We start from the raw sequence: 27610 nt of genomic DNA on the forward strand, positions 1-27610 counted from the left end.
CTGAGGAATAGATTCTGGATTGCTGGACTGAAGATGGGTCTAGAACTATTAAAGACCCCTTTTCAGTGTGAATTCAATGACTTGAATATCAGTGAAATTCTGTTGTTAGTCAAAAGAAAGTATATTATGTGACTGCATTAATGTTGTGGAACTATCTATTGATTCAAGGAAAACTAGTGTGTAATGTTATAATTTGTATTTGATTTAATTGAATTGTAAGACCATTCAAATTCCATTCACATTTATTTCTATAGAATTAATAATGAACTTTTTTCATATGAATGTGTTTAAGATGAAGTGTCTGAGAAGTATGGTAGGGGTTACAAGGTTGGGTATAGTGAGAAATAAGGTGAGGAGGAGAGTAGGGATGGAAAGGGAGCTGGTAGATAAGGGTGATGAAAGATTATTGAGATGGTTTGGGTATATGGAAAGGAGTGAAGAAAAATGAGCAAAAAGAGAGTGGAAACCAGAGGTGGGTGGAGTGAACTTGAAGGGATGACCAAGAATGAAATGTATAGAAAGGATGAAAAGGGGCATTGAGCAAAAGAGGAGTGTCTGTTGAATAGGGAAGGGAGAAGACAGTGGATAGGGGTGAATAGAGAATAATCGTGTATGGATGAATTTTTTGTAAAGCGTAAAGGGATTTCTCTTTGTCTTCTCTATTTCCTGCATGAGGGGATGAATAGGGAGGGTCAACATGTAAGTGAAGCGGCTCTGCTGTGGATGTACTGTGCCTTGCTGTATTGCTTCTGACTTGGGCAGTGGCCAGGAGACAGGGATGACCCTTAATCCTCAAGGACTTAAGATGAGAGGGAAATAAAGGGTAGTGGAGTGGGTGGGAGTGGGTGTGTGCCTCAAATGACTACCTCCTTTATAAGGGGGAGAAGCCCTTGGTATATAGATAGATATTTTCATTCCACTGCCTTCTACCATTTTGTTGTTATTCCTCTACACAGATAGCAAATGAGTGCAAAGGCATAGGCAATGGTGCTTATGTCACACCCTTACTTCGGTTTGCCTTCAGAGAATTTGGAACCAGGGACAGTGCCTTCTATGCTGTGTTGCAGAAGTCAGGTGTAGTAGCTTGATTTTATTTTCTTAATTTTTATAATTTTGCATAGAAATACATGTGTATGTGTACTCATAGTATACAAATACACACACATAAGCTTGCAAATAGTGAAAATTACAAAAATGTATGGATAAAAAAAAATGAGTGATGAGGGAAAAGACTTTGAAATGAATCAAAGGGAAAAAAAATGAGAGAAGAACAGAGTCTGAAAAGAATTAATTTTTTTGGAGGCTGAGAAAATAGTATATATATGTTAAAAAAAATAAAAAGTAAACAAAAAAGGGGAAAGGAAAAAATTAGAAATAACTTATACCAACATAGATAGCAGGATTTCAGGACTAAACGAATTAAATGATTATCTGACAGTAGAGAAACCAGACATAATTAAGGTCCACTATCACCTAATACTGTGGAACAAGGTTTTATACAACCATTTGATGAGAAATAGGAGAAACAGGGTGGAGGAGTCATGCTTTTGACTAAGAAAGGCTTAAATGTGACAAAGATAACAGAATGGAAAAATAATGTGGAATTGATTATGATAAAAGTTGAAAACAGTGACATGAAAAGTAGAAAATTTGTAGTAATATATGTGCCCTTAAAAACATATTCTTGGACAGAGAATGATCAATACCAAAATATTGGAAGACACAAAGCAGGTATTAATTAAATTACAGAAAAAAGGAGTGTTAAGGTTTTACTTTAGCTGGCTTACAGAAGGGCTGTTGGCGGGTAACTAAATACCCGCACTTGGGGCAGCGTCCACGAGTGTGGCTCACAGTTGCCAGCTCTCACAATAAAAACCCCTACATCTCCCCCTCAAGATTGTGGGGGAAAAACAAAACAAATCAAATACCTTGACAATCTGACTACATTGAACATAACATGAATGGTAATTCCAATGACATACAATATGAACAAAATTGAACAGCTATTTTACGTAGTTGTCCAGCGATCTTGGCCGAGACCTGTGCCTCTGAGGAAGTTCCCTTCTCAGGGAAGCAGGCGGAGGCATCCCCTGGGTTGTTGTTGTTGTCGTTCCCTAGACTGTCTGTCCGAGCAGTCCCGTCTCCCCAAGGAAGGCCACAGCCGAAACTGGGTTTTCCCACAAATCCTTTATAGAGTGTATGTTGTGTTGTTTGCGTGCATGATTGTGTATAATGCAGTCTTCCATTATGTGTTGTATGGTATGGGGTGAAGTGTTACATCCTGGGCAGCTGTTCACAACACGGTCGTCCAGCCTCTTCTGGTAGCTTAGAAGTGCTGGGTGGTGACTGCATCGCAGTCTGGCCAAGTGGACTCTGTCCTTACGTGGGAGAGAGGATTCAGAAGGGTGGATATCAGGGGGTCTGGCATGCAGCAGTGTGTTGTCTTTCAGTGTGTTAATGGAGCGGTGAGTGATATGATTATGAATATGTTTCCGGAGGCTGGTATTTGGTGGTTGTGGAGGAAGAGAAGAGAGTATCTGTGTGTAATAAAGGTCTTTGGGTGTAGTTTTAATGTTTCTTGGTGTGTGTGGGTGTTCTGCTATGTAGTGTAGCGGGTGTGATGTGTTTGTGGTGGCTGCAGCAAGTGTTTGTGTGCCTCTCATGTCGAGGTGGTCCTTGACTTTGAGGACTTTTGTTTCATGGTGTAAATGGTCTGTAGGTGATGTATTTGTGCAGCCTGTAATTGTTTTTAGGGCTTTGTTTTGTATGATTTGAAGGGTGTTGTGGTGTGTCTCACTGAGATTAGGAGCCCATGCAGGACTCGCATAATTCATCACTGAGCGTATGCATTGTTTGTATATTGTTATATTAGTTTCTTTGTTTTGTCCAAATGTTGTTCCAGTGATTGACTTAAGTGCGTTAAGTCTAGGTGTGCATTTGTTTTTTATGTTTGTGAGGTGTTGTTTGAAAGACATGGATGTATCGTATGTTACACCAAGAATTTTGGGTGTGTTTGTGTGTGGTATTAGAGTGTTGTTGATGTAGAGATGAGGTATGTATTTGTGTTCTTTTGTCCAGTTGGTGAGAAGTGTTGCTGTAGATTTGGTTGGAGCTATTTTGAGTCTGTTTGTGATGAACCATGTGTTGAGTGTGTCAAGGTAAGGCTGGATTATTTCTGCAGCTTTGTCTGTGTTACGATGTGTGCATGTGATTGTTATGTCGTCTGCGTAGGAAGAGATTTGTATTTCTGAGGTGTCTGGCGTGGGTAAGTCATGCATGTATAGATTAAATAATGTGGGGGATAGAACTGAGCCCTGTGGTACTCCGTTCTTAATGTTTCTGATGTGCGATGATTGGCCATTATATGACACATGAGCATTCCTGCCTGCCAGATAATTGGCCAGCCATCTTTTGGTGTTATTGTGCATGTCTGTGTTATATATTTTATTTGTTAGGTTGTGGCGGGGGATAGCATCAAAAGCTTTACTAATGTCCAATGTTATAAGAAGTGTTCTGTGGTGGGGCCTATCTGAATTGATGCCATCTAAAATTCTTTGTGTGAGGTTTGTCAGAAGAGTGTTTGTGGAGTGTAGTGGCCTAAAACCGTGTTGTGAGTCAGCAAGGGGAATATATGGTGTGACAAGTTTAAGTATTAGGCGTTCAATGACTTTAGAGGGGGTGCAGAGAAGTGTGATTGGGCGGTGCGATGTTGGGATTGTTGGGTCTTTGTTCGGTTTTGGAATGGTGATTATTTTACCATGCTTCCAGATGTCGGGTATAGTGTTGTGTGAATAGCTGTAGTTTGCAATGTTTGTGAGTGCGTGTATACCTTGTGGTCCAATGTGTTTTAGGTGGATGTTGCTTATGTTATCAGGGCCACAGGCAGATGAGTGCTTGAGACTATGCATTATGAGTTTTGTCTGACTGTCTATGAAGGGTGTATAGTCTGAGTCTGTGGGAAAGTCTTTCTTACGTCGAATGGTGCGTCGGTCGTCAGGGTGAGATGTAAGATGGCTCGTCTGTGCAAAATGACGTATGAGTGCGTTTGCTTGTTGTCTGTTTGAGGGTAGATTATCTGTTGTTGTGATTATTGCTGCGTGAGAGCGTGTAGTGTTAGTGTTGGATAGTGTGATGCTGTTGAGTGTTTTGTACAATTTGCTGGTGTTTGTTTTGTGATCAAGTGTATTGATAAAGTTTTGCCAATTTTGTGTTTTTTGTTCATGTATTTTATTGGCAATCACAGTGTTTAGTGTTTGTATTTGGTCTGCTATGTTTTGAGGGATAGGTGTGGGGGTATCGTGTTTAAGTGTGTCACGTTGTCTGATGAGGCCTTGGATTTCTGGTGTGAAGTTGGGGTTGTGTGATTTTCTGTTGCCTCTAGGGATGTATCTCTTGTCTGCGTTTTGTATGATTGTATTAAAAGCGTGCACAGCATTGTTTATGTTTGTGATTGGTGTACTGTTAAGTGTTTCAAAATGTTGTTCTGTCTCTTCATTAAAGGCTTCCCAGTTAGCTCTCTTGTAATTGGTGTAAGTGTGTCTGTGGCCAGCTGGGGTGCATCTTGTTTTGGTGGTGATGATGATTGGAAGGTGGTCAGAACCAAGGGCACCGACCACTCTCCATGATGTTGTTGGGGTTAGGCAGGGGGAGCAAAAGGTGATATCAGGAGAGGAGGGAGTGTAGAGGGCTTGGTATGGGATATGTGTATGATTATGCGTGTTGTTCATGATAGTCAATGAGTCGAATTGAGTCTGTATATCAAGCCCTCTGTCTGTGTCAGGGTTGTCGACAAACCAGGCAGACGACTTGGCGTTGAAGTCACCACCCATGATCAGGTTGGGGATTGAGGTTAGTTGGCTGAGTTGAGGTCTGAAGGTGTTTGGAACTGTGGGGGATGATTGGGGGGGAATGTACATGTTAACTATTGTTAGTGTTGAATTGTTGCCTGTGCGGATACGAATGGATTGGGTTTCTGTTGTGTTATCTGTGGTAGGGAGGAGAATTTTGGTTGTGGCACTTGTGTCCACAAAACAGATGGAATGGTGGATCAGGGTGATGAGTCCACCGCCATTGCCGTCAGTCCGGTCTTGTCTGATGGTGGTGTAATTATGAAATGATGGTGTTTTGTGTGAGTGTCTTAATTTTGTTTCTTGTAGAATTGCAATGTGTATGTTGTGTTGTTTAAGAAAGTGTTCAAGTTCATGTTTTTTAGTGTTAATACCGTCAATGTTGTGTTGTAATATGTTGATGTTGTGTGTTTTGTATGTGTTGTATGTTGCCGTTTGGGGTTGAGGTTGGGGTGGTAGTGGGGAAGGTGTAGGATCTGGGTCAGAGGGGGGGAAAGGAGAGATCGGGGACAAAGGAAGGGGAGTACTAATCGGGGGTAAGGGCAAAGGGAAATTGGGAGTGGGTAAGGGTGTTGGCTGTGGTTGGGGAGGTGGGATTGGGGTTACTGGAGGGCAGGTAGAACATGTCCAAGTGTTTGTGTATTGGTTTGTGTCAGCAAGTGTTGTACAAGTGAGGTGGGCCCAGTTTTTGCACATATTGCACTGAACTGAGCCCTTTGTCTGTCTGCTCGAAGTAATGGGTTTAGAGCATGTTGGGCATGTGTATTTTGTGGTGGGCCCAGGATTGCTCTCTACATCTCCGGCTAAAAGTAGAAGAAGAGGGGTGATCGCCGGAAAATGACCCCTCAGTGCAGAAAAAACGTAATATTGTGTGTTGGAAAAAAAGGATTGTGGTACTCCCCCAGGTAGGCGTAGCTCCTCCTTGGGGATCGGTGCCATCTGCGTAGAGCTGATGGCCAGGGGTAGTTGCTGCTGTTTGGCCCCCAACTCTTGGGGTTGGGGGGTGGTCCCACGACGTAGACGTTGCAGCTCCAGGACCTCCCCTGGGTTGGTGGTTGTGGCTCGGGTGAACCCGCTGAGGATAATGGCCCCTGTGGTGGCGCTGCCATTCACAAGTGGCTGCGGGTGTGCAGTGAGATGCGACCACTTCCGTCCATCCTCACTGCATACTGGCGGTGTGGGTGGACTTCGACTACAATACCAGGCTTGCTCCATGCCTTAGTAGTCTGGTCTTGAACCCACACACGGGCTCCCGGCTGCAGGCAGCGCCGTCGACGTTGCTGGCCCGTGCTCTTCTGTCATATCTCTACATGGTGTTATGCCATCTGAGTCTCCCTCTCCTCCAGGGTCCGCTGCCACTCACAATTGACTCTGTAGTTCTGTTTGGCCGTGGGGACTCCACGTAGCTGTCTGCCAGTCGTCATTTGTGTAGGGGATGTGTTCCCTTCTCGTAGCAGGGGGTTGAGGTATTGGAGGAGGGCAAGCGACTCCTTGTCGTTGTCCAGGCTGCCACTGGTCCCTGTGTTGTCTTGCAGAATACTCTTGGCTATTTTCACGGCAGCCTCAGCTCGGCGGCCGTTGGACTGAGGGTACTGAGTGGAGGTGAGGCGGGTCATGACGCCCCATCTCCTGAGGAAAGCGGTCATTTCCCCACTCACTAGGTTCATACCTCTGTCAGTAGAGAGTTGTTCTGGGGCCCCCCATCTGGTAAAATAGTGCCTTAGGTGCTTCATGATTTCGCTGGACGTGGCACCCAAGGGTAGGTGCGCAACCTCTAGTCAACCAGTGAGTCGGTCGGCATTGACTAGGTATGTTTGACCTGCCAGCTGGAAGAGGTCTGCCACCATCTGCTGAAAGGGGTAATCGGGGGGTGGAGTGAGAATGAGGGGCACAGGTGGTTGTGACAGTGCATTGGCATTGCAGGTCACCCTCCATTCCAGGCCAGTACACCGTCTGTCTGGCCCTTCTTAGCATGGAGTCGAGGCCCTGATGGCTGGCATGAAGGCTAGCTGCCACTCGTTATCGCAGAGCCTCAAGGATGACAAGCTGCACACATCCCTGATCATAAGTATAGGTGACTAGGCCATGGGACAGTGCCAGTCTGTCTTGTATGCCATAGAATGGCCACAGGGAGGTAGGCTCCCATGACCTGTGGGACTCCCAGTCGCCGCTGCTCACTCTTGACGCCAGTGACTGGTAGATGTGGTCCTCAAGGGCTGTTTGCAGCACCATTTCTTCGTCAATGGTGGTGCACCCACTCAGGTCAAGGGCAGCTACAGTAGCTGCTGTCATGGCTGCAGCGATAGCGACGTCTTGCTCTTCATCCACCTTGTGCGGATTAGACTTGGCCACGGGATACCTGGATAGGAAGTCGGCTGCCGCGTTGTGTCTCCCCGGCAGAAAGCGCACGGTTAACCTGTACTGCAGGATCTGCTGCTTCAGCCAGTTGGTGATGTCCTTGAGGGCCTTGTTGCCAAAGAGCCTAACTAGGGGCAGGTGGTCTGTGGTGATAACCAGGTTGGGGCACCCCAGGAGGAAAAGCCGGGCTGTACACAGGCACCACGCTACTGCCAAAGCCTCCCCCTCCACAGGTGCATATCCCGTCTCGGCCGGGGTAAGGTGCCGGCTACCGCATAATGTCAGGCACCAGCCTCCCTTGCAGCAGTGTGGAGCAGTGGCTGGCAGGTATGAGCAGTACTGCTGCATCACCATGAACCCGATGCCGTCCTTGCACCGTCCGTGATGGTGATGGTAGGTAGGGTCATGTCGTTGTATGCTAATCCCTGTTTGGCTAGCTGACAGATGATCTCTTTGTCCTGTGTGAACCTATTCTGGAGACACTCGTCCCAGTAGACGACCTTGCCTGCTGTCTTCTTCAGCAGATCCCTGAAGGGCGCCATAAGAGGGGCAGTGGCCAGGAAGGGCGCCAGTTGGTTCACAAAGCCAAACCAGGAGCGCACGTTTGTGATGGACGGTTTTTCTGGAATCTCAAAGTCCCTGATGGCAGCTCTGTACTCAGTTTGCATGTGTCCCAATCCAAGTGGTAGCCAGCAAAGTCGACCTCCCTCTGGCAGAAGCAAAATTTCTATGGCTTTAATGTCACTCCAGCCTTAAGGGGGTACGCGACACCTGGGGGGGTGAATTTGGTCAAGATATAGCATTTTTCAAAACTGTGTTCAAAATGTTTGTATACCATTTAGAAATAGATCCCGACAAATAATTTTCCAGCGGCGCGCAATTTAAATTTCTTGGGCGGGGGTATAAATGGACGGAGTTAAAGGCGTACCCACACTAGAGGGGGGCGTGCCACTTAGGACCTTCAGGCGCATCGAATAACGTTGAAATTCGATTGAATTTACGCTCGCCCAATGCTTCAATGGCCAGTATGAGGGTGGAGGGGAAGGGAGGAAGGTGGAGGGATAGCTCTTCCCAACTTAGAGCTCAGCTGGACGTCAGTTACCGACTAGCTTTGAAAGAAAAAGTACGCATGTCTCATGAGCTTTCCTGGCAATATATTACCTTAGCTAGTACATATTACTCATTAGTACAGTCATCATGGGTAGCAAAAAGAACATCTACAATGACAAAAAAAAAAACAGTTAAAGATGGCAAACAGTCAAAGACGACTAGCCTAGACCTCACCACCTCTCACTCCACCACTGCCCTCACTTCCACCTCTCTCAACATATGTAGCCAGGTTCTACACCATCAAGTACTTTATTCATCTCGAATACAGCAAGAAAATTAGATATTAGTTATGAAATTGTACAGAGGGGAGATAAGAATGAATGTGAATTTATGATTGTGGAGAAGAGCAGTTTTTTGCCGTGGATAAATTCGCTTGTTAGATGCCAGTGTGGTGAGAAGATGTATGTTGAAGTGATAGGAGAATGTGGAATGGTGAAGACATTTCAGGCAGAATGAAAGTTGTGCTCTGAAAAGAGCAAATGGTGTACTTCACTAGGCGGTAGAAATGAAAGTTATGAAATACATAAAAGAGTTGTGGAGGCCGGCTTACTCTGTGGGGATGTTGCAGTACAGAAAATGTGCATGGCAATGAACATGAAAATGATACATCACAAGACGTTTAGTAAACTTTGCCATCATATTATAGAGACCAGCATAAAGAAGTATGAGGAACTCTTGGAAAAAACAAGGGAACATGTACATGCAGCATTAGAAAAGGAAGACCCAACTTTACCAGAAGTAAAAGTTACTATCGATGGTTCGTGGAGTAAGAGAGGATTCACTTCCAAAGGCACCCATTGCTGGTTAAAATAAAACTCTTTCCAATGATTTAGATACCCCGAAGACCCCCAGCAGTGAGGTTTCATATGAAGAAACCGACAAATGTGCAAAAAAGTAAATTATATGATGGTGTCGTCTGTGCGTCGCCACTACTGTGATATACTTATACTTTAGTTTTTCATTATTCAAAGTACTTATAATTAAAATATGTTGATGATTTTTACTGTGCTTATCCATTATATAATAAGAATTAAGCCATGAAAACATCAGTCAAATTGGTGAAACTATAAGCAAGTTACAGATATATTTATATTTCAAGTCGCCATATCTCCGTTCAATATTTTTTTACTTTTTTTTAATCATAAAAAATCTAAAATACATCAGATTTAGATGAAACTTACAGAAAATATTACATTTAGTAACTGCTAGGGCTGGTCATTTGAATATTTTGAATAAGATGAAAGAGGAGTAATAATGGAAACAAGACCAAAAAAATGTCATTTTTCACGATTTTTGCCGGACATTAAAATTGAAATGCCTGTATGCAAAAGTATAAAGGAAATTGTTCAATTACTCAATGACTGGCCCTAGGTGTGCCTACTGACTAATCATAGCCAAAATATAAAACAAAATGGTCCACGTATTATGATGCTTTGCACTTTTAAATGTCGCTACTGGTATATGTACATGTGTACATGTGTACATACATCATTCTGTTTCACCTAAAATGTAGGCAACAAGGATACCTATTTACCTGAGAAGTTTCAGCTCTTTACTCTAAATAGTTTAGAAAATGACCCCAAGGTGTCGTGTACCCCCTTAACACATACCTCAAAAAAATCATAGGTGTGCCAGAAGGCTTCCTCTATGCCTGCATCATAGAGGAGTGTGTCGTCCACACACTTATATTTCTGTGGCAGGTCGATGATGGCGTCGTCAAATCTTTTGGTGTATGCATCCCCCACTGTGCAGTGTCCCATGGGCGTCTGGCAATACTGGTACCTGCCCCACGGTGTGATAAATGTAGTTAGGCGCCTGCTCTCCCCGTACAGTTCCACCTGGTGGAACCCCCAGTGCATGTCTGCCACGGTTTTGTAGGAGTTTGCCGGGACTCCAGAGGCCATGTCAAACAGGGCAGGGGTGTGGTGAGTCTTTCGCAGGCAGCATGCGTCGAGTTTCTGGAAGTCGACCATGCGTTGCGGCTTGCCAAAAATTTTTGCCACCACGACCATCCTGGCAAACCACTCTGTGGCCTCTCCCACAGGGACAGGACAGATTACGTCTCTCTGGATGTCCTCATCCAGCTGTCGCTTGACCTCTGCGGGAGTGTGGCAGGCATAAGGGACTGTGTCGGGTGACAGGTGAATATGATGAGGGGGCCCTGCCATGATTGGCAGTGGGTACCGGTCAGTGTCGAAGGATGATGTCGAGAAATGGCTGAGCAGCCATTCCTCTAGCCTTGGCACGTTTTCCTCGAGAGGAGGGAAAGGTATGGTTACTGGTCTGGGTGGCGGACCTGGGCTGTTGCTGCTCCCCCCGCCCATGCTCGCTATGGTGGGTAGTGGCGGGTGTGGAAAGCCTTCGTGTACCAGGCCCAGATCCTTGCAGGCAGCGAGAGACAGATGGACCTGCCACACAGACTGTACAAAGTACATCTGCTGGGTGGAGCAGCCAGGGATGCTAAAGTGACAGGTTTTGGTTCCCGAGGTTGGTAGGTTAATGTTGGTGAGGTCGTGCAGGCCAGTGCGTCCCTTAAGTTGCCTGGGCGAGAGGCCCAGAGCTTTCAACAGCTTGGGTCCCGCTACACATCCTGCGTGCCTGTATCTGCGATGGCCGTGGTGGAATGCTGTGTGTCGCCCTCTGGCCCAGAGACGATGACCTGAAGCCATGGCTGGCTCATCACCCTGGCAGTCGCTACCTCAGTACTGGCCATCGTGTCCTTCTGGAAGTGGCCCAGCTTTCCACAAGCAAGACACATGGAGTTTGCTGCCAGGCAAGCTGCCCTACAGGGCTGTTGTCGGTCACCGTAGTGCCAACAAGGGTGGTGGCGGGCTTTCCCAGGACCAAGAGCAGCGATGATGTCGTCATCACTCGCAGCGTCGTGCATGACGTCACCAGTGGCAGCCTTGGGATGGCGGGAAACCCTTCTGAGCCACTTCAAATGCCACGTAGTAAGATCTGAGGCTGTCGACGTCTTTGAATTGAGCGTAACACTGTAATACCTCGCATTTTAGGGCTGGTTCATGCAACCCAGCAATGAGCTTCCACACTAACATATGTTCACTTAAACTCGCGTCACAGCTTGGGCATTAAAAAGCACAATCTAACACCATCTGGGAACACTTCGTGAAGTAATCGCCCACTGACTCCCCCAAGGCCTGCTTGACACTAAAGAAGTCTGACCACTGTACTGCCTGGTTCGCTGCATGCAACACTAACTTGCTGATGTTCTCCAGGGCCTCGGCAGTGGGAAGGGTGTCCCAACGAGCCTTGGGGAACCTGGCGTCAAGTGCCTTTTGCACCCTTGGGGCACATAAAAACTGGATGTAGCATGCGGCGTCACTGTCGCCGACAGCGTTGAGCTCGATCCAATCCTCTAAGGACCGACACCACGACCTGAAGTCGGCTGCGGTCATGTCCAGGTCGCACTTCTCCAACCCAGCTGTGCTAAGGGCCTTGCATCTTGGTGTCCCCATTACCGCCATGTCTTGCTGCAAAGCCGCTATGGCTCCCTGCTGGGACAGTAAGAGCATCTGAGCCTGTGTGAGGAGGCTTCCTCCTTCCCTCTGTCTACCTGATGCAGCAAGGAGCCTAGTGCGTCTTGGGGTGGTCATCATAGAGGCCTAGGAAGGATCACTACTAGAGACTAAGAGACAAAGCATGGAAAAGATGAAAAAAAAAAAAAAAAAAGTTAAGTGGCAAATATATATCAAACTAAGAAATAGATATGTAAAAATACAATGCAGGGAAGAAAAGAGAAACTATGAAAAAGACATAATAGACAAATGCAAGGACCAACCTAAACTATTCTCCAGGTATGTGAATGGTAAACTAAGAGATAAACAAGAAATAGTAAAACTGTGTCAAGGGAATGACAAATATATAGAAGATGTAGAAATGGCTGAAATTATGAAGAAAAAAAAAATTAATCTATATTTACAATTAAAAGTACACAAATTTAGGATGAAGGACAGAAAGATCCCCCCCAATGAAAAAAATAACTGTGACACAGAAGGAAATAAGAGACCAAATAATAAACCTTGATGTCAGAAAATCACACAGTCTGGATGGAATTGCAGATTGGATATTAAAAGAATGTATAGATAAACTAACAGAGGAAATATACGAGATAATTCATCACTTAAAGAAGGAAAGGTACCACAAGATTGGAAAAATGCAAATATTGTACCAATATATAAAGGGGGGAAAGGAATACCCAACAAACAATAGACCGGACTCCCTTACAAGCACAATAGCAAAAATATGTGAAAAAGTTATCAAAAGTATATGGATTAAACATCTGGAAGAAAATAATATCCTGAATCCAAAACAATTTGGCTTTAGATACGGAAGATCATGTATCACAAACGTGATTTGCATTTACTCGAGGCTAATAGAAATAATGGAAGAAAGGGATGGATGGGCTGATTGTGCTTTCCTAGATTTACAAAAAGCATTTGACAAAGTACCACACTAAAAGCTACAAAGAAAAATAAAAATAATAGGTGGTGTACAAGGAAAGTTATTGAAATGGATGGAAGATTTCTTGAATGGGAGAAAAATGAGGGTGGTACTTAGAGACAAAAACTCACCCTGGGAAGAAATGATAAGTGCAGTCCCACAAGGTTCTGTATTGGCTCCGATAATGTTTGCCATATTATAAATGACATGAATGAAGGTGTGGAATGTTACATGAACTTTGCAGATGATGCAAAACAACTAAAGAAAGTAAGTACAGAGGAAGACTGTGAATCACTACAGAGAGACCTGGATAAAGTCTGAGAATGGAGTCAAAAGTGGGAAGTGAACTTCAACATTGAGAAATGTAGAATAATGGAGTTTGGAAAAAGTAAAAATAGAATATCAGGTCAATATAAAAGTGGTACAAAGGAAGTAAAATAAAGTTAGCTCGGAAAGGGACCTAGGAGTAATTATCACAGACATGTCACCAGACAAGCATATAATCAAAATAATCAGAGAAACCTTCAATATACTAAGATCAGTGAAAGTGGCCTTTGACTACATAGATGAGGAAATGGTAAAGAAAAAATTAGTCTTACTGATAAGACCAACATTGGAGTATGCTGCAACACTATGGACTCCCAGTACAAAAAATAATATAATGAAATTAGAAAAAAATCCAAAGAGCAACGAAAAAGATGGCACCCACACTCTCTAAATTGACATACGAACAAAGATTGTCCAAACTGGAACTACCAACCCTGTAACAAAGAAGAGAAAGAGGAGATCTACTGGCCATTTACAGAATTATGAAAGGGATGGAAGTCCTAGACAGAAAAGATTCATTAATGTGGGATGAAAGAAAAATAAAAGGACATGAAAAGATACTCAAAAAGGAAAGTTATAGAACATACATATACCAAGGCTTTTTCCCTCTTACAAGGGAGGTAGCCATAAATGAAAAGGCATAAAATCATTCCCACCTATTCCATCCCTGAACACACTCCACACCCCTCCACCCTCCCTCTTATCTTAGCACCTCCTGGATGACAGGTCATCCCTGCACCTTGTCCACTGCCCTGGGTCAGAAGCAGTGTCGCAAGACACAGCACATCCACAGCAAGGCCGCTTCATTAAATCGGCGACCCACCCTCTCCGTCCCATAAAAGGAGAAGACGGGGAGAAATCCCTTCGGGCTGCGTCAGATTTTGCTCACACATACTACCTCACCCCCCATCCCCCACCCATTCCACATAATGCATCACATCATCCATACACAACCATTCTCCATTCACCCCTGTCTTCTGTCCTCTCCCATCCTTCCTCAACAGACATTCCCCTCTTCCCCAAAGCCCCCTTCACCCCATCCATCCACCTCATCCTAGGACGTCCTTTCATGTTCACTCCCACCACATCTGCCTTCCATACCTCTTTTACTAGTCTTCACTCATTCTTTCCATGTGTCCAAACCATCCCAATACTCTTTCATCAACCCTATCTCCCAACCCCCTTTCCACCCCTGTTCTCCTCCTCACCTCGTCATTTCTCAATTTATCTAGCCTAGTAACCCCCATCATAGTTCTCAGACACCTCATCTCAAACACATTCAAACTCCTTCTCTCTTCCTCTCTTATGTTCCAATGTTTCTGCCCCATACAGTGCTGTTGGCACAATCACTCTTTCATACAGTCTCCTCTTAGCATCCATCCCCAAATGTCTGTTCCTCATTACACTTTTTAATCCACCAAGGCATTTACTCGCTTCTCTCAATCTACATTCTACCTCCACCTTCACTCCACCTTCACTCCACCTTTTCCTGCCACATTTGCACCCAAGTATCTAAAACTATCCACTTCCTCCAGTCGCTCTCCCTTAATGCTCACTTCCAGTCTACTGCCACTTTCACCCCTTGTACATCTCATCACCTTACTTTTACCCACATTTATCTTTAGCTGTCTTCTATCACATTCTCAAACTCTGTCACCAAGTTCCTCAATCCCTCCTCCGATCCTGCCACAAGTGCAGTGTCATCCGCAAACAACAGCTGGCTCACCTCCCACTTTTCTCCATTTTCTTTAACCATCTCCAATCCCTGACCCACTACCCTTGCATTTACCTCTCGCACCACCCCATCCATGTATAAGTTGAACAGCCAGGGCGACATAATGCATCCTTGATGAAGTCCCACCTTTACCTCGAACCACTCACTCTCTCCATTTCTAATCCTAACACAAGCTCTACTACTCTCATAAAAACTTTTGACAGCTCCTAGCAGCTTTCCTCCTATCCCGTATATCCGCAAAACCTCCCACAGTGCCTTTCTGTCTACCCTGTCGTAAGCCTTTTCCAGATCCATAAAAGCCCAAAAAACATCCTTCCCCTTTCCTATAGCTTTCTCACATATCTGTCTTACCACAAAAATCTGATCTACACAACCTCTACCCATCCTAAATCCACACTGTTCCTCACCAATTACTCCCTCTGTTCCTCTCCTAATCCTCTCAATCAAGATCCTCCCATAAGCCTTCCCAACTACACTTAACAAGCTAATCCCTCTGAAACTACTATATTCACACTTGTCCCCTTTCCCCTTGTAAAGTGGAACTATACAGGCACTCCTCCAGTCCTCCAGCACTCTACCCTCTCTCCAGCAAACATTAAATAACCTCACCAGCCAGTCCACCATCACTGTACCTCCTTTTTTTAGACATTCTGCATGGCATCCATCCAGACCAGGTGCCTTACCTGCTTTCATCATCTTAACAACTGCCTTCACTTCATCCTTCCTTATTTCTCCTCCATTTTCCTCACTCATCACAGTGATTTTCTTAGCATTTCCCACTGCAACTATCTTTCCCTCCCTATCCTCCTTCACATTTAGCAACTCCCTAGAATATTCTGCCCTCTCTTCCATTATCATCTCTCCATCTGCACCTTTTACCTTTTCTTCTCTACTTGATTCGCCTCCTCTTCCTGTCTTAATTTCTTTCCAAAACATCTTTTTATTACTCTCACTATTTTCTGTCATACTCTTACCCCACTTCATATCTGCTCTCCTCTTTGCCTCCTTTACCTTTTTCTTTACTCCTCTTTTCTTTTCTTTGTAACTCTCATATGACTCCCTCTTCCTATTTTGTAACCAATCTGTGAAAGCTCGCTTCTTCTCTTCTACAACCTTCTTTGTTTCCGCATCCCACCATTCAATACCCTTCCTTCTATTTCCTCCTGTCCTTCTTGTTCCACACACCATCCTTGCACACTTTGTGACTCCCTCCTTGAACCATCCCCATTTCTCCTCTACACCTACCTCTACTCTGTCCTTCACTCCCTCCCACTCCTCCTTCAGCTTCTTCTTGTACTCCTTCTCCTTTTCCTTTTCATTTAAAGAGTTCACTCTAAGCACCTCCTTACCTTTTGTCCTTTTCCTCTTTCTCCATCTATCCTCCACTCTCAACTTACCTTCCACCAAAAAATGATCTGATATTCCCCCACCCTCTCCCCTTAGCACATGTACATCCTTAACTCTTCCTATCATACTCCTATCTACCACTACATAATCCATTAACACTCTATTTACCACACTTCCATCCACCACCCTCTCCCATGTGTACTTATGCTTGACTTTCTTCCGAAACACTGTATTTGCTATCATCAACTCTCTAGACACATTTCCACCATCAACTCTCCAGTACGATTCTTTCCTGGAACTCTACATTTCCCAACCACTCCATCAATTGGATCATTTCCTACCCTAGCATTAAGGTCTCCCAGTACTATTACATTGACATTTCTCCCTAAATCCTCTATGCACTCATTTAAATCTATCCAAAAAGCCTCCCTTTCTTCTACACTCTTCTCACTGCCAGGCCCATATGCACCTTCATCCACATTATCCTGAGGAAACCTCCTTCCACTCCACTACACGTTTACCTATCTCTTAACTTACTAGTATAGCCACCCCTTCCCTCCCTCGCCCTCTCTTCACTCCTGATAACCTCCCACTTACACTCTCAAAGCCAACACATCCATCTTTCTTCTCACAAACATATTACCTATCTCTTCCCTCTAACTCTCATCTGTACCACATCCACGCACATTAAAAGACCCAAGCCTTAGGGTGCTGGTCGGAAAGCTCCTAGACCCTCTTATACCTTTACTTTTTTTTAGGAATATCCCCTTTGGGGCTACAAGTAGAAGGATGCATAGTCCCAATCCCCGTCCCTTTCTTCTCGCCCCTTACGATCCAAGTAGAAATGCATGGTGGCAGTATTCTTTTCCCCCACCACAAGGAAAGTTATAGAAGAGATCTGAAAAAGAATAGCTTCCCACACAGGGTGGTAGATGTCTGGAACAAATTGAATGAGGAAACAGTGTGTGCAAAAACTATAGAAGAATTTAAGAACAAACTAGATGCTGAAAGATATAAAGACGGGTCACTACAAGCATCACTCTCTTCCCATATAATACATCTAGGTAAATACATACAGAAAAAGTAAAAAATAATAATATCAGAATACAATTGGAAGAAAGGAAGTGAAGAAAGTGGGATCTGAAAAAGACCTGGGAGTAATTATTTCAAATGATTTGTCCCTTCATATACAAATAAACAAAATTGTTGGAGAATCCTACAACTTGTTAAGATCAATAAAAGTGGCTTTTACCTATTTAGACGAAGATATGGTTAAAAAAATATTAGTCACACTAGAGTATGCTGCAACACTGATCACCCAGTGCCAAAAAGAATATAAAGAAAATTGAAAGAATCCAGAGAGCAACCACAAAAATTCCCCCAGCTTTTTCAAAACTTTCATATGAGGAGAGACTAGCTAAATTGAAATTATCGACTTTAGAACAAAGAAGAGAGAGGTGACCTATTGACCATCTATTGAATTATGAAAGGCATGGAAGTCCTTGATAGAGAGGACTTACTTTCGGATAAGCGAAACACAAGAGGACATGAAAAAGAAAAACTCAGAAAAGATAGTTATGTAAGAGACCTCGAAAAAAAAAACAGTTTTCCTCATAGAGTGTTAGATATCTGGAACAAACTGGACAAAACAATAGTGTGTGCAAAAATCATACACAAATTTAAGAGCAAACTAGACACTGCAAGATATAAAGATGGGACACCGCGAGCATAACTCCCTTTCCAGTAAGATACAACTAGGTAAATACACACACACAACATTGTACCAATATATAAAGGAGGAAACAAAGAAGAACCAACTGATTACATAATGGTCTCCCTTACAAGCACTAGCCAAAATTTGTGAAATAATGATCAAGAATAGATGGGTAAAACACCTGGAAGAACACAATATAATAAACTCGAGACAATTTGGATTCAGACAGGGAAGATCATGTGCTACAAATTTAATCTGTTTCTACATAGACTACAAGAAAGGGATGGATGGGCTGATTGTGCTTTCCCAGACTTACAAAAAGCCTTCAACAAAGTACCACACAAAAAAATTATATATATATATATATATATATATATATATATATATAAATTGAAAACGTAGGAGGGATACAAGGTAAACTACTAAACTGGATGGAGGATTTCCTGCATGGTAGAAAAATGAGAGTAGTGCTCAGAGAAAAGTGTTCAGGTTGAGAGAAGGTGATTAGTGGAGTTCCACAAGGATCAGTATTGGCTCCAATAATGCTTGCTATCTATGTGAATGACATGGATGAAGATGCAGAATGTTACATGAGCTTCTTTACATACATATACATATACCAAGGCTTTTCCCCCCTTACAAGGGGGGGGTAGCCAAAAAGAAAAAGGCATAAAATCACTCCCACCCATTCCATCCCTGAATACACTCCACACCCCTCCACCCTCCCTCTTATCTTAGCACCTCCTGAATGATTGGTCATCCCTGCACCTTGTCCACTGCCCTGGGTCAGAAACAGTGTCACAAGACACAGCACATCCACAGCAAGGCCGCTTCATTAAATCGGCGACCCCCCCCTCTCCGTCCCCCCATTGCATAAAATGAGAGGACGGGGAGAAATCCCTTCGGGCTGTGTCAAATTTTCCTCACACATACTACCTCACCCCCTCATGCAATCACAACATCATCCATATACAACCATTCTCCATTCACCCCTGTCTTCTGTCCTCTCCCATCCTTCCTCAACAGACATTCCCCTCTTCCCCAAAGCCCCCTTCACCCCATCCATCCACCTCATCCTAGGACGTCCCCTCATGTTCACTCCCTCCACATCTGCCTTCCACACCTCTTTTACTAGTCTTTCTTCACTCATTCTTTCCATGTGTCCAAACCATCCTAATATTCTTTCATCAACCCTATCTCCCTGCTCCTTTTCCACCCCTGTTCTCCTCCTCAATGTGGGTAAAAGTAAGGTGATGAGATGTACAAGGGGTGAAAGTGGCAGTAGACTGGAAGTGAGCATTAAGGGGGAGAGACTGGAGGAAGTGGATAATTTTAGATACTTGGGTGGAAATGTGGCAGGGAAAGGTGGAGTGAAAGTGGAGGTAGAATGTAGATTGAGAGAAGCGAGTAAATGCCTTGGTGGATTAAAGAGTAATGAAGAATAGACATTTGGGAATGGATGCTAAGAGGAGACTGTATTTACCTAGTTGTATTTACCTAGTTGTATTTTGCGGGAAGGGGAGCTATGCTCGTGTTGTCCCGCCTTTGTATCTTGCAGTGTCTAGTTTGTTTTTAAACTCATGAATGGTTTTTGCGCATACTATTTCATTGTCCAGTTTGTTCCAAGTGTCCAAAACTCTATGAGGAAAACTGTTTTTCTTCAGTTCTCTTCTATAGCTATGTTTTTTTTTATTTTCTTTCCATGTCCTCTTGTGTTTCTTTTGTCCCAGTTAAGTAAGTTCTCACTATCGAGTACCTCTGTGCCTTTCATGATTCTGTAGATGGTCAATAGGTCACCTCTCTCTCTTCTTTGCTCCAGTGTCGGTAACTCCAGTTTAGCCAATCTCTCTTCGTATGATAGGTTTGCAAGTGCAGGTGCCATTTTTGTAGCTGCTCTTTGGATTCTTTCTATTTTCTTTATATTCTTTTTGGTACTGGGGGACCACAATGTCGCTGCATACTCTAATCTAGGCCTTATCAATGTAACCAATATTTTTTTCATCATGTCTTCGTCCAAGTATGTAAACGCCACTTTTATTGATCTTAGCAAGTTGTAAGTCTCCCCGACAATTTTGTTAATCTGTATATCATAGGACAAGTCGTTCGTGATAATTACTCCCAAATCTTTTTCGGATCCTACTTTCTTTACTTCTTTGGTTCCAATTGTATATTTTCCTGATATTCTGTTTTTGCTTTTTCCAAACTCCAAAGGAGTGATTGTGCCAACAGCACTTTATAAGGCAGAAACATGGAATATAAGAGAAGAAGAGAGAAGGAGTTTGAATGTTTTTGAGATGAGGTGTCTAAGAAGTATGATGGGGGTTACTAGGCTAGATAGAGTGAGAAATGAGGAGGAGCTTCTTTACAGATGATGCTAAATTGTTGAGGAAAGTGAAAACCGAAACAGATTGTGAATCACTACAGAGAGACCTAAAAGAGTGGAAATGGAGTCAGAAGTGGGAAGTAGACTTCAACATTAAGAAATGTAGCATAATGGAGTTCAGAAAAAGCAAAAAAATATATATAAATAAAAAAGTAAAATAAATAAATAGAATATAAGGACAATATACAATTGAAACAAAGGAAGTGAAGAAAGTGGGATCTGAAAAAAACCTGGGAGTGATTATCTAAAATTACTTGTCCCCTGATAAACAAATAAACAAAATTGTTGAAGAATCCTACAACTTGCTAAGATCAATAAAAGTGGCTTTTACATATTTAGTTGAAGAAATGGTTAAAAAATATTAGTGACACTATGGTCACCCAGTACCATAAAGAATATAAAGAAAATTGAAAAAATCCAGAGAGCAACCACGAAAACGGCCCCAGGACTTTGAAAACTGTCGCATGAGGAGAGACTGGCTAAATTGAAATGACCAACTTTAGAAGAAAGAAGAGAGAGGCGACCTACTGACCATCTATAAAATCATGAAAGGCACAGAAGTCCTTGATAGGGAGGACTTACTAACTTAGGACTAGAGGACATGGAAAAACTCAAAAGGGATAGTTGTAGAAGAGACCTGAAAAAAAAAAATTACACTGAGTCGTAGACATCTGGAACAAACTGGACAAAACAGTATTGTGTGCAAAAACATACACGAATTTAAGAGCAAACTGTGTGCAAATACTATTCAAAAATTTAATAACAAACTTGATGCTGAAAGATAAAAAGACAGGTCACTACAAGCATAGCTCCCTTCCTGTATAATACAATTAGGTAAAAATACATGGGCAATAAGATGTTGGAATTTGTAGATGAAGCCAAAGAAAAGGACAGAAGGAAAAAATAGATTTATATAGTGGACAAAACAGTATTGTGTGCAAAAACATACACGAATTTAAGAGCAAACTGTGTGCAAATACTATTCAAAAATTTAAGAACAAACTTGATGCTGAAAGATAAAAAGACAGGTCACTACAAGCATAGCTCCCTTCCTGTATAATACAATTAGGTAAAAATACATGGGCAATAAGATGTTGGAATTTGTAGATGAAGCCAAAGAAAAGGACAGAAGGAAAAAATAGATTTATATAGTGTTGAATCAGAGACTGAAGAAATTATATTGCAAAGGATATGAGAATGAGACAGTGTGAGGCTGGTCAAAGAAATTAAAAGTAGCTTATGCTAATATTGATTGTTTACTTGTTTCCAGGTTGGAAATAAATGGGAGATGATATCAAAAACAGGGCAAAGAAATTAAAAGTAGCTTATGCTAATATTGATGGCTTACTTGTTACATACATACATACATATACCAAGGCTCTTTCCCCCTTACAAGGGAGGTAGCCAAAAAGGAAAAGGCATAAAATCATTTCCACCCATTCCATCCCTAAATACACTCCACACCCCTCCACCCTCCCTCTTATCTTAGCACCTCCAGAATGGAAATAAATGACAACTTGATTTTTAATAAACCTGATGTTTTGTGCTTAGTAGAAACTAAGTGGCCATGAAATGTTGATCCACAACTGGAGGATATTAAATACACCATCTAGAGGTGAGATGGAGATGGATAAAATGGGGGTGGAGTGATGATTATTGTAGAAAATTACATAAGGGTGGAGGAAGTGAACTTGAGTGAGGTCAAGGCTGAAGCAATACATTTGATAATGAAAACTTAAGGCCCAAATAGAAGAAATATCATGTTAGAATACCCCCCCCCCCCCAAAAAAAAAAAAAAAAAAAAAGTTGGGGACTTGGAATGAAGCTGATTACAAGGAAATTTTGTCAGATATGTCCTTTCCCCTTATAAAATATATGTATGTTTGTGTGTATAGGTATATATATATATACAGGTAGTCGTCGACTTACGACCTATGCGACTTACGACTGATCGACTTTACGACCACGAGATAGTGCAATAATATTTAACATTTAATAGAGTAATAGAATTGCAATGTTATGTCTGGCAGCGCAGAACAATTACTCCGCATGCTGCGAGACGCTATTACGATAGTTTTGGCAGGCTGCCGACAGCATCAGCATCCCAGCCAGCTAAATATTCTTTCAATTTTTTGTTTGAAGTCAAATCCTTCCTAATTTTGCATTGCATTTTGTATTTTTGTATTTCTATATGTTTTGCAATTAATAAAATGTAACAATATTTTTTTATGCCTAGGCTAGTTTGTCGATAACGTATGTTCGGTACAGTACGTAAACGGAAAGAATGTGTTTTGAAATAAAAAAATTCCTAATTTTGCCTTGCATTATGTTCGGTACAGCATTTTGTATTTTTATGTTTTGCGATTAATAAAATGTAACAGTAAACTTTGTTTATGCCTAGTCTGTTGTCGATAACAATATTTTCAGTACAGTACGTAAACGAAAAGAATGTGTTTTGAAATAAATAAAAAAATGTCCGAATTTTGCCTTGCAATGATTTTATTGTAACCAACAAAAAAGTATTTGTAGGTCGAAGATAACAGGACTTTATTCAGTATGCGTAGGCCTAGGCTACGTTTCCTAATGAAAATTATAAAAAAGTTAATGAATATTAAACAACGTAGCTCAAAGATAATAAGATTTTATTCAGTATGCATAAGTTTCTTAAAGAAAGTCTGATGGTAAAATAATAAAAAGGTTAGAAAATACTCGTACAGTATTAGATATCATAGGTTAAAGATGATAGAATTTTATTCAGTATGCTTATGCCTAGGCTACGTTTCCCAAAGAAAATCAGATGAAATTATAAAAAGGTTAAGAAATACTAAGATTATTTCAGTATGCTAAATATAATATACAATATATATACTGTATACAGTAACAAAAATATTTAAAGGGTAATATATACTGTATATATATATAAAGACCGACTTGCGTCCAGATCGACTTACGACCTGTCTGTCGGAACCGAACTCGGTCGTAAGTCGACGACTACCTGTATATATATATGTATATATATATATATATATATATATATAGATATATATATATATATATATATATATTGACTAGATAAACACCATATGAGGACGGAGCCTTTATTTGTACGACGTTTCGCTTATTACAGCTTTTTCAAGTACAAGTTGAGATACAAATGCTTGAGATTAAATAAGGGGAAAGGAGGGAACGGGGAGAGAAAAAGGGGGGGGAAGGAAGAGGAGGAGGAGGAGGAGGAGGTGGGTGGGGGGGATTGGACACTGGGAAAGGATGAGAATGCTGGCCCAAACGTCCGTGAGCGAAATGTCCACAAAGGGTGGTTTAAATATTTAATATTTTGCTGGCCATGGGTATTAGGGGAATAATGTGAGGAGATATGTTAAACATGCCCCTGTTTTGTTCAATAGTGTTCGTTCCTTGAATGATTGCTGCTTCTAAACACTTCCTGCGGATTTTGTCTGGTTCCCGCATCAGCAGCTCTGCATTCTTCCAGTCCATAAGATGGTTTTCCTTGTTTCTATGTGTCACACATGCATTGGTGGTGACATCATGCCTGACGTCATAACGGTGTTCACGTATTCGTGTATTCAGGTCGCGTGACGTTTCTCCGATGTAAACTTTATCACATCCTGAACACGGAATACGATAAACACCGGCTTTGGTGCCCGGTGTCTGGTTGTTGTGTGTTTCCGTCTTCGTGATGTCTTTTATTGTTCTGCTTGTCTGGCACACTATTTCCAAGTTGGTGGTTCTTAAAAGACCCATGGCCAGCAAAATATTAAATATTTAAACCACCCTTTGTGGACATTTCGCTCACGGACGTTTGGGCCAGCATTCTCATCCTTTCCCAGTGTCCAATCCCCCCCACCCTCCTCCTCCTCCTCCTCCTCCTCCTCCTCTTCCTTCCCCCCCCTTTTTCTCTCCCCATTCCCTCCTTTCCCCTTATTTAATCTCAAGCATTTGTATCTCAACTTGTACTTGAAAAAGCTGTAATAAGCGAAACGTCGTACAAATAAAGGCTCCGTCCTCATATGGTGTTTATCTAGTCAATCTTGTCGGCAGACTGCCACTTTTAAGCATATATATATATATATATTGAATAAAGTAATTGTATAATCCTTATGGAAGACTTTAATTGCAGAGGCCAGTCAGGAGGAATGGGAATCGTATGATAATTATATTCCAGAAGAAATACATTTTAGATATTGTAATGACTAACCTGGGCAAGCATGACCAGCTAGGTTTGAAAGTATAATGGTACCTGATCATGCTGTTTTTGATAAAGGATCCAAATTGAAAACAACGCTCTATTTGCTGAATTGTGCTATTTCAAAAGTGTGCAATTCAAACTCTTGTAGTTGAAATTCTACTAATCCAAGGCATTTGTACAAGAACACTCAAATAAGTTTGACCTTTCACACCATTGTTGATGAATGGCTTTTCTTCTTTTGGGGTCTCCCATGTCCAGAAAATTGGTTTTCACTTTGGAGCTATATATTAGGCAGTCATCACTGTAAAATAATTTTGAAATAATGAGAAATTGTTAAGACTAATTATTTCCAAATTTCTAAATTAGTGAACAATATAGAAGGATCACATTTCTACATAGGCTACTGTAAAGTTTTACCTATTGCTACTGTATGATTTGTTCTGTCTATTGTTTTTTTTTTTTCTCTCAGTGTTACATAGTAATATTTCATCTACTGCTAGTTTTTCTCTGTCAAATACTGCTGTTGAATATTTCTATTGATGAATGCCATTATGTTGAAATTCAGCCTTTTTATACTCATTTAAGTCAAGAATATTCTCTTACTAGTATAATCTGTCTTTGAGCAACTCTTGCATAGTTGACAGTCTTTCACTCACATAAATCTTTATGTTGCTTCTCTTCTACTACCTTAGCCATAATTTGGGTTGTCTTTGCATGCTAGGATGCTAATTAAAAAAAGAGAAAGAGAAATTTGATTAGAACTTTTTTCAGGTGCTGTCAGCTGGATGGCAAATGACCCAAATCCAACAGCAATTTTGTCAATTCAGACCCTCCAAGGAATAACCTCTGTGGTGCGCATGTGTTTGAGACTCATTCAGGTTGTATCCACTGATGACTTTAAGAAGGAAATGCCTACACTTCTGGCTAAGACCATGCTGCCAGTTCTCCAGCATAGTGCAGACCCACAGTTCTATAACCTTGGTATGTTGAATTGAGCAGTTAATAGTTTTGAGTGATTTTGTGATTTTAATTCACAATCCCCTGGTTGCATACTTGAAATATTTTGCTTTGGGTAACATTTTTTTTATATATCTATATACCAAGAGCCTCTCATCTTAGCTCCTTGTGATTAAAGGGTCATCCCTGTGTCCTGCTCACTACCTGGATCAGAATCATAAAACTTATCTTTTGTTAATGTGAAATTATGAGTTATACAGTGTTTCAGGTATGTTGGAGTGCACACTGGAATGTCTTGTGGATGTTACTGCAGTTGGAAATATCAGTGAAGAAACTTCCCTTCTCCTTGCACAGACCTTAACCAGGTACAGTTTAGTATGTGAAAGAAGTTAAGGCAGTGTCATCATTTGTATTGAAAGGAGCTTTGAGCAAGAGGGGAAGGTTCTTGAGCAGGGAAGTGAGAAGGCAGGGTATAGGGGTGAGTGGATAATGGCTGTGTATGGTCCTCTCTATTTTCCACATGAGGGGATGGGGAGAGAGGGTCGATGTGTAAGTGAAGAAGCTCTACTGTGAATATTCTGTATCTTGCAGCATTGCTTCTGACCCAGGCAGTGGGCAGGAGATAGGGATGATCTTTCATCCATTAGGAGCTAAGATGAGAGGGAAACAAGGAAATTTTCTAAGGGAAACAAATATAAGTTGGATGGGTGTGAGATGGGTGGAGAGCGGGTGTATACCTTGGTTGTTGTTGTTGTCATTCCCTAGACTGTCTGTCCGAGCAGTCCCGTCTCCCCAAGGAATGCCACAGCCAAAACTGGGTTTTCCCACAAATCCTTTATAGAGTGTATGTTGTGTTGTTTGTGTGCATGATTGTGTATAATGCAGTCTTCCATTATGTGTTGTATGGTATGGGGTGAAGTGTTACATCCTGGGCAGCTGTTCACAATGCGGTCATCCAGCCTCTTCTGGTAGCTTAGAAGTGCTGGGTGGTGGCCACACCACAGTCTGGCCAGGTGGACTCTGTCCTTTCGTGGGAGAGAGGATTCAGAAGGGTGGATATCAGGGGGTCTGGCATGCAGCAGTGTGTTGTCTTTCAGTGTGTTAATGGAGCGGTGAGTGATATGATTATGAATATGATTCTGGAGGCTGGTATTTGGTGGTTGTGGAGGAAGAGAAGAGAGTATCTGTGTGTGATACAGGTCTTTGGGTGTTGTTTTAATGTTTCTTGGTGTGTGTGGGTGTTCTGCTATGTAGTGTAGCGGGTGTGATGTGTTTGTGGTGGCTGCGGCAAGTGTTTGTGTGCCTCTCATGTCGAGGTGGTCCTTGACTTTGAGGACTTTTGTTTCATGTTGTAAATGGTCTGTAGGTGTTTTATTTTTGCAGCCTGTAATTGTTTTTAGGGCTTTGTTTTGTATGATTTGAAGGGTGTTGTGGTGTCTCACTGAGATTAGGAGCCCATGCAGGACTCGCATAATTCATCACTGAGCGTATGCATTGTTTGTATATTGTTGTATTACTTTCTTTGTTTTGTCCAAATGTTGTTCCAGTGATTGACTTAAGTGTGTTAAGTCTAGGTGTGCATTTGTTTTTTATGTTTGTGATGTGTTGTTTGAAAGACATGGATGTATCTTATGTTACACCAAGAATTTTCGGTGTGTTTGTGTGTGGTATTAGAGTGTTGTTGATGTAGAGATGAGGTATGTATTTGTGTTCTTTTGTCCAGTTGGTGAGACGTGTTGCTGTAGATTTGGTTGGAGCTATTTTGAGTCTGTTTGTGATGAACCATGTGTTGAGTGTATCAAGGTATGGCTGGATTATTTCTGCAGCTTTGTCTGTGTTACGATGTGTGCATGTGATTGTTATGTCGTCTGCGTAGGAAGAGATTTGTATTTCTGAGGTGTCTGGTGTGGGTAAGTCATGCATGTATAGATTAAAGAGCGTGGGGGATAGAACAGAGCCCTGTGGTACTCCATTCTTAATGTTTCTGATGTGCGATGATTGGCCATTGTATGACACGTAAGCATTCCTACCTGCCAGATAATTGGCCAGCCATCTTTTGGTGTTATTGTGCATGTCTGTGTTATATATTTTATTTGTTAGGTTGTGGCGGGGGATAGCATCAAAAGCTTTACTAATGTCTAATGTTATAAGAAGTGTTCTGTGG

At 42.1% G+C, this 27610-nt stretch overlaps 1 protein-coding gene across 10 annotated transcripts in view; it reads left to right on the forward strand.

The window, feature by feature from the left end:
- Positions 1 to 27610, forward strand: part of LOC143037431 (rotatin-like) — a 463326-nt gene that overhangs the window by 207873 nt on the left and 227843 nt on the right. For all 10 annotated transcript variants that reach the window (XM_076205620.1, XM_076205622.1, XM_076205623.1 and 7 more), the window contains 3 exons: positions 957 to 1074; positions 25261 to 25470; positions 25715 to 25811. In XM_076205620.1, coding sequence (XP_076061735.1) covers positions 957 to 1074; positions 25261 to 25470; positions 25715 to 25811 — 425 coding nt within the window. The remainder of the gene's footprint in view (positions 1 to 956; positions 1075 to 25260; positions 25471 to 25714; positions 25812 to 27610) is intronic.

Source organism: Oratosquilla oratoria, chromosome 22 (genome assembly GCF_046742065.1).
Source record: "Oratosquilla oratoria isolate Oo_2021 chromosome 22, ASM4674206v1, whole genome shotgun sequence".
Taxonomy (NCBI): Eukaryota; Metazoa; Arthropoda; class Malacostraca; order Stomatopoda; family Squillidae; genus Oratosquilla; species Oratosquilla oratoria.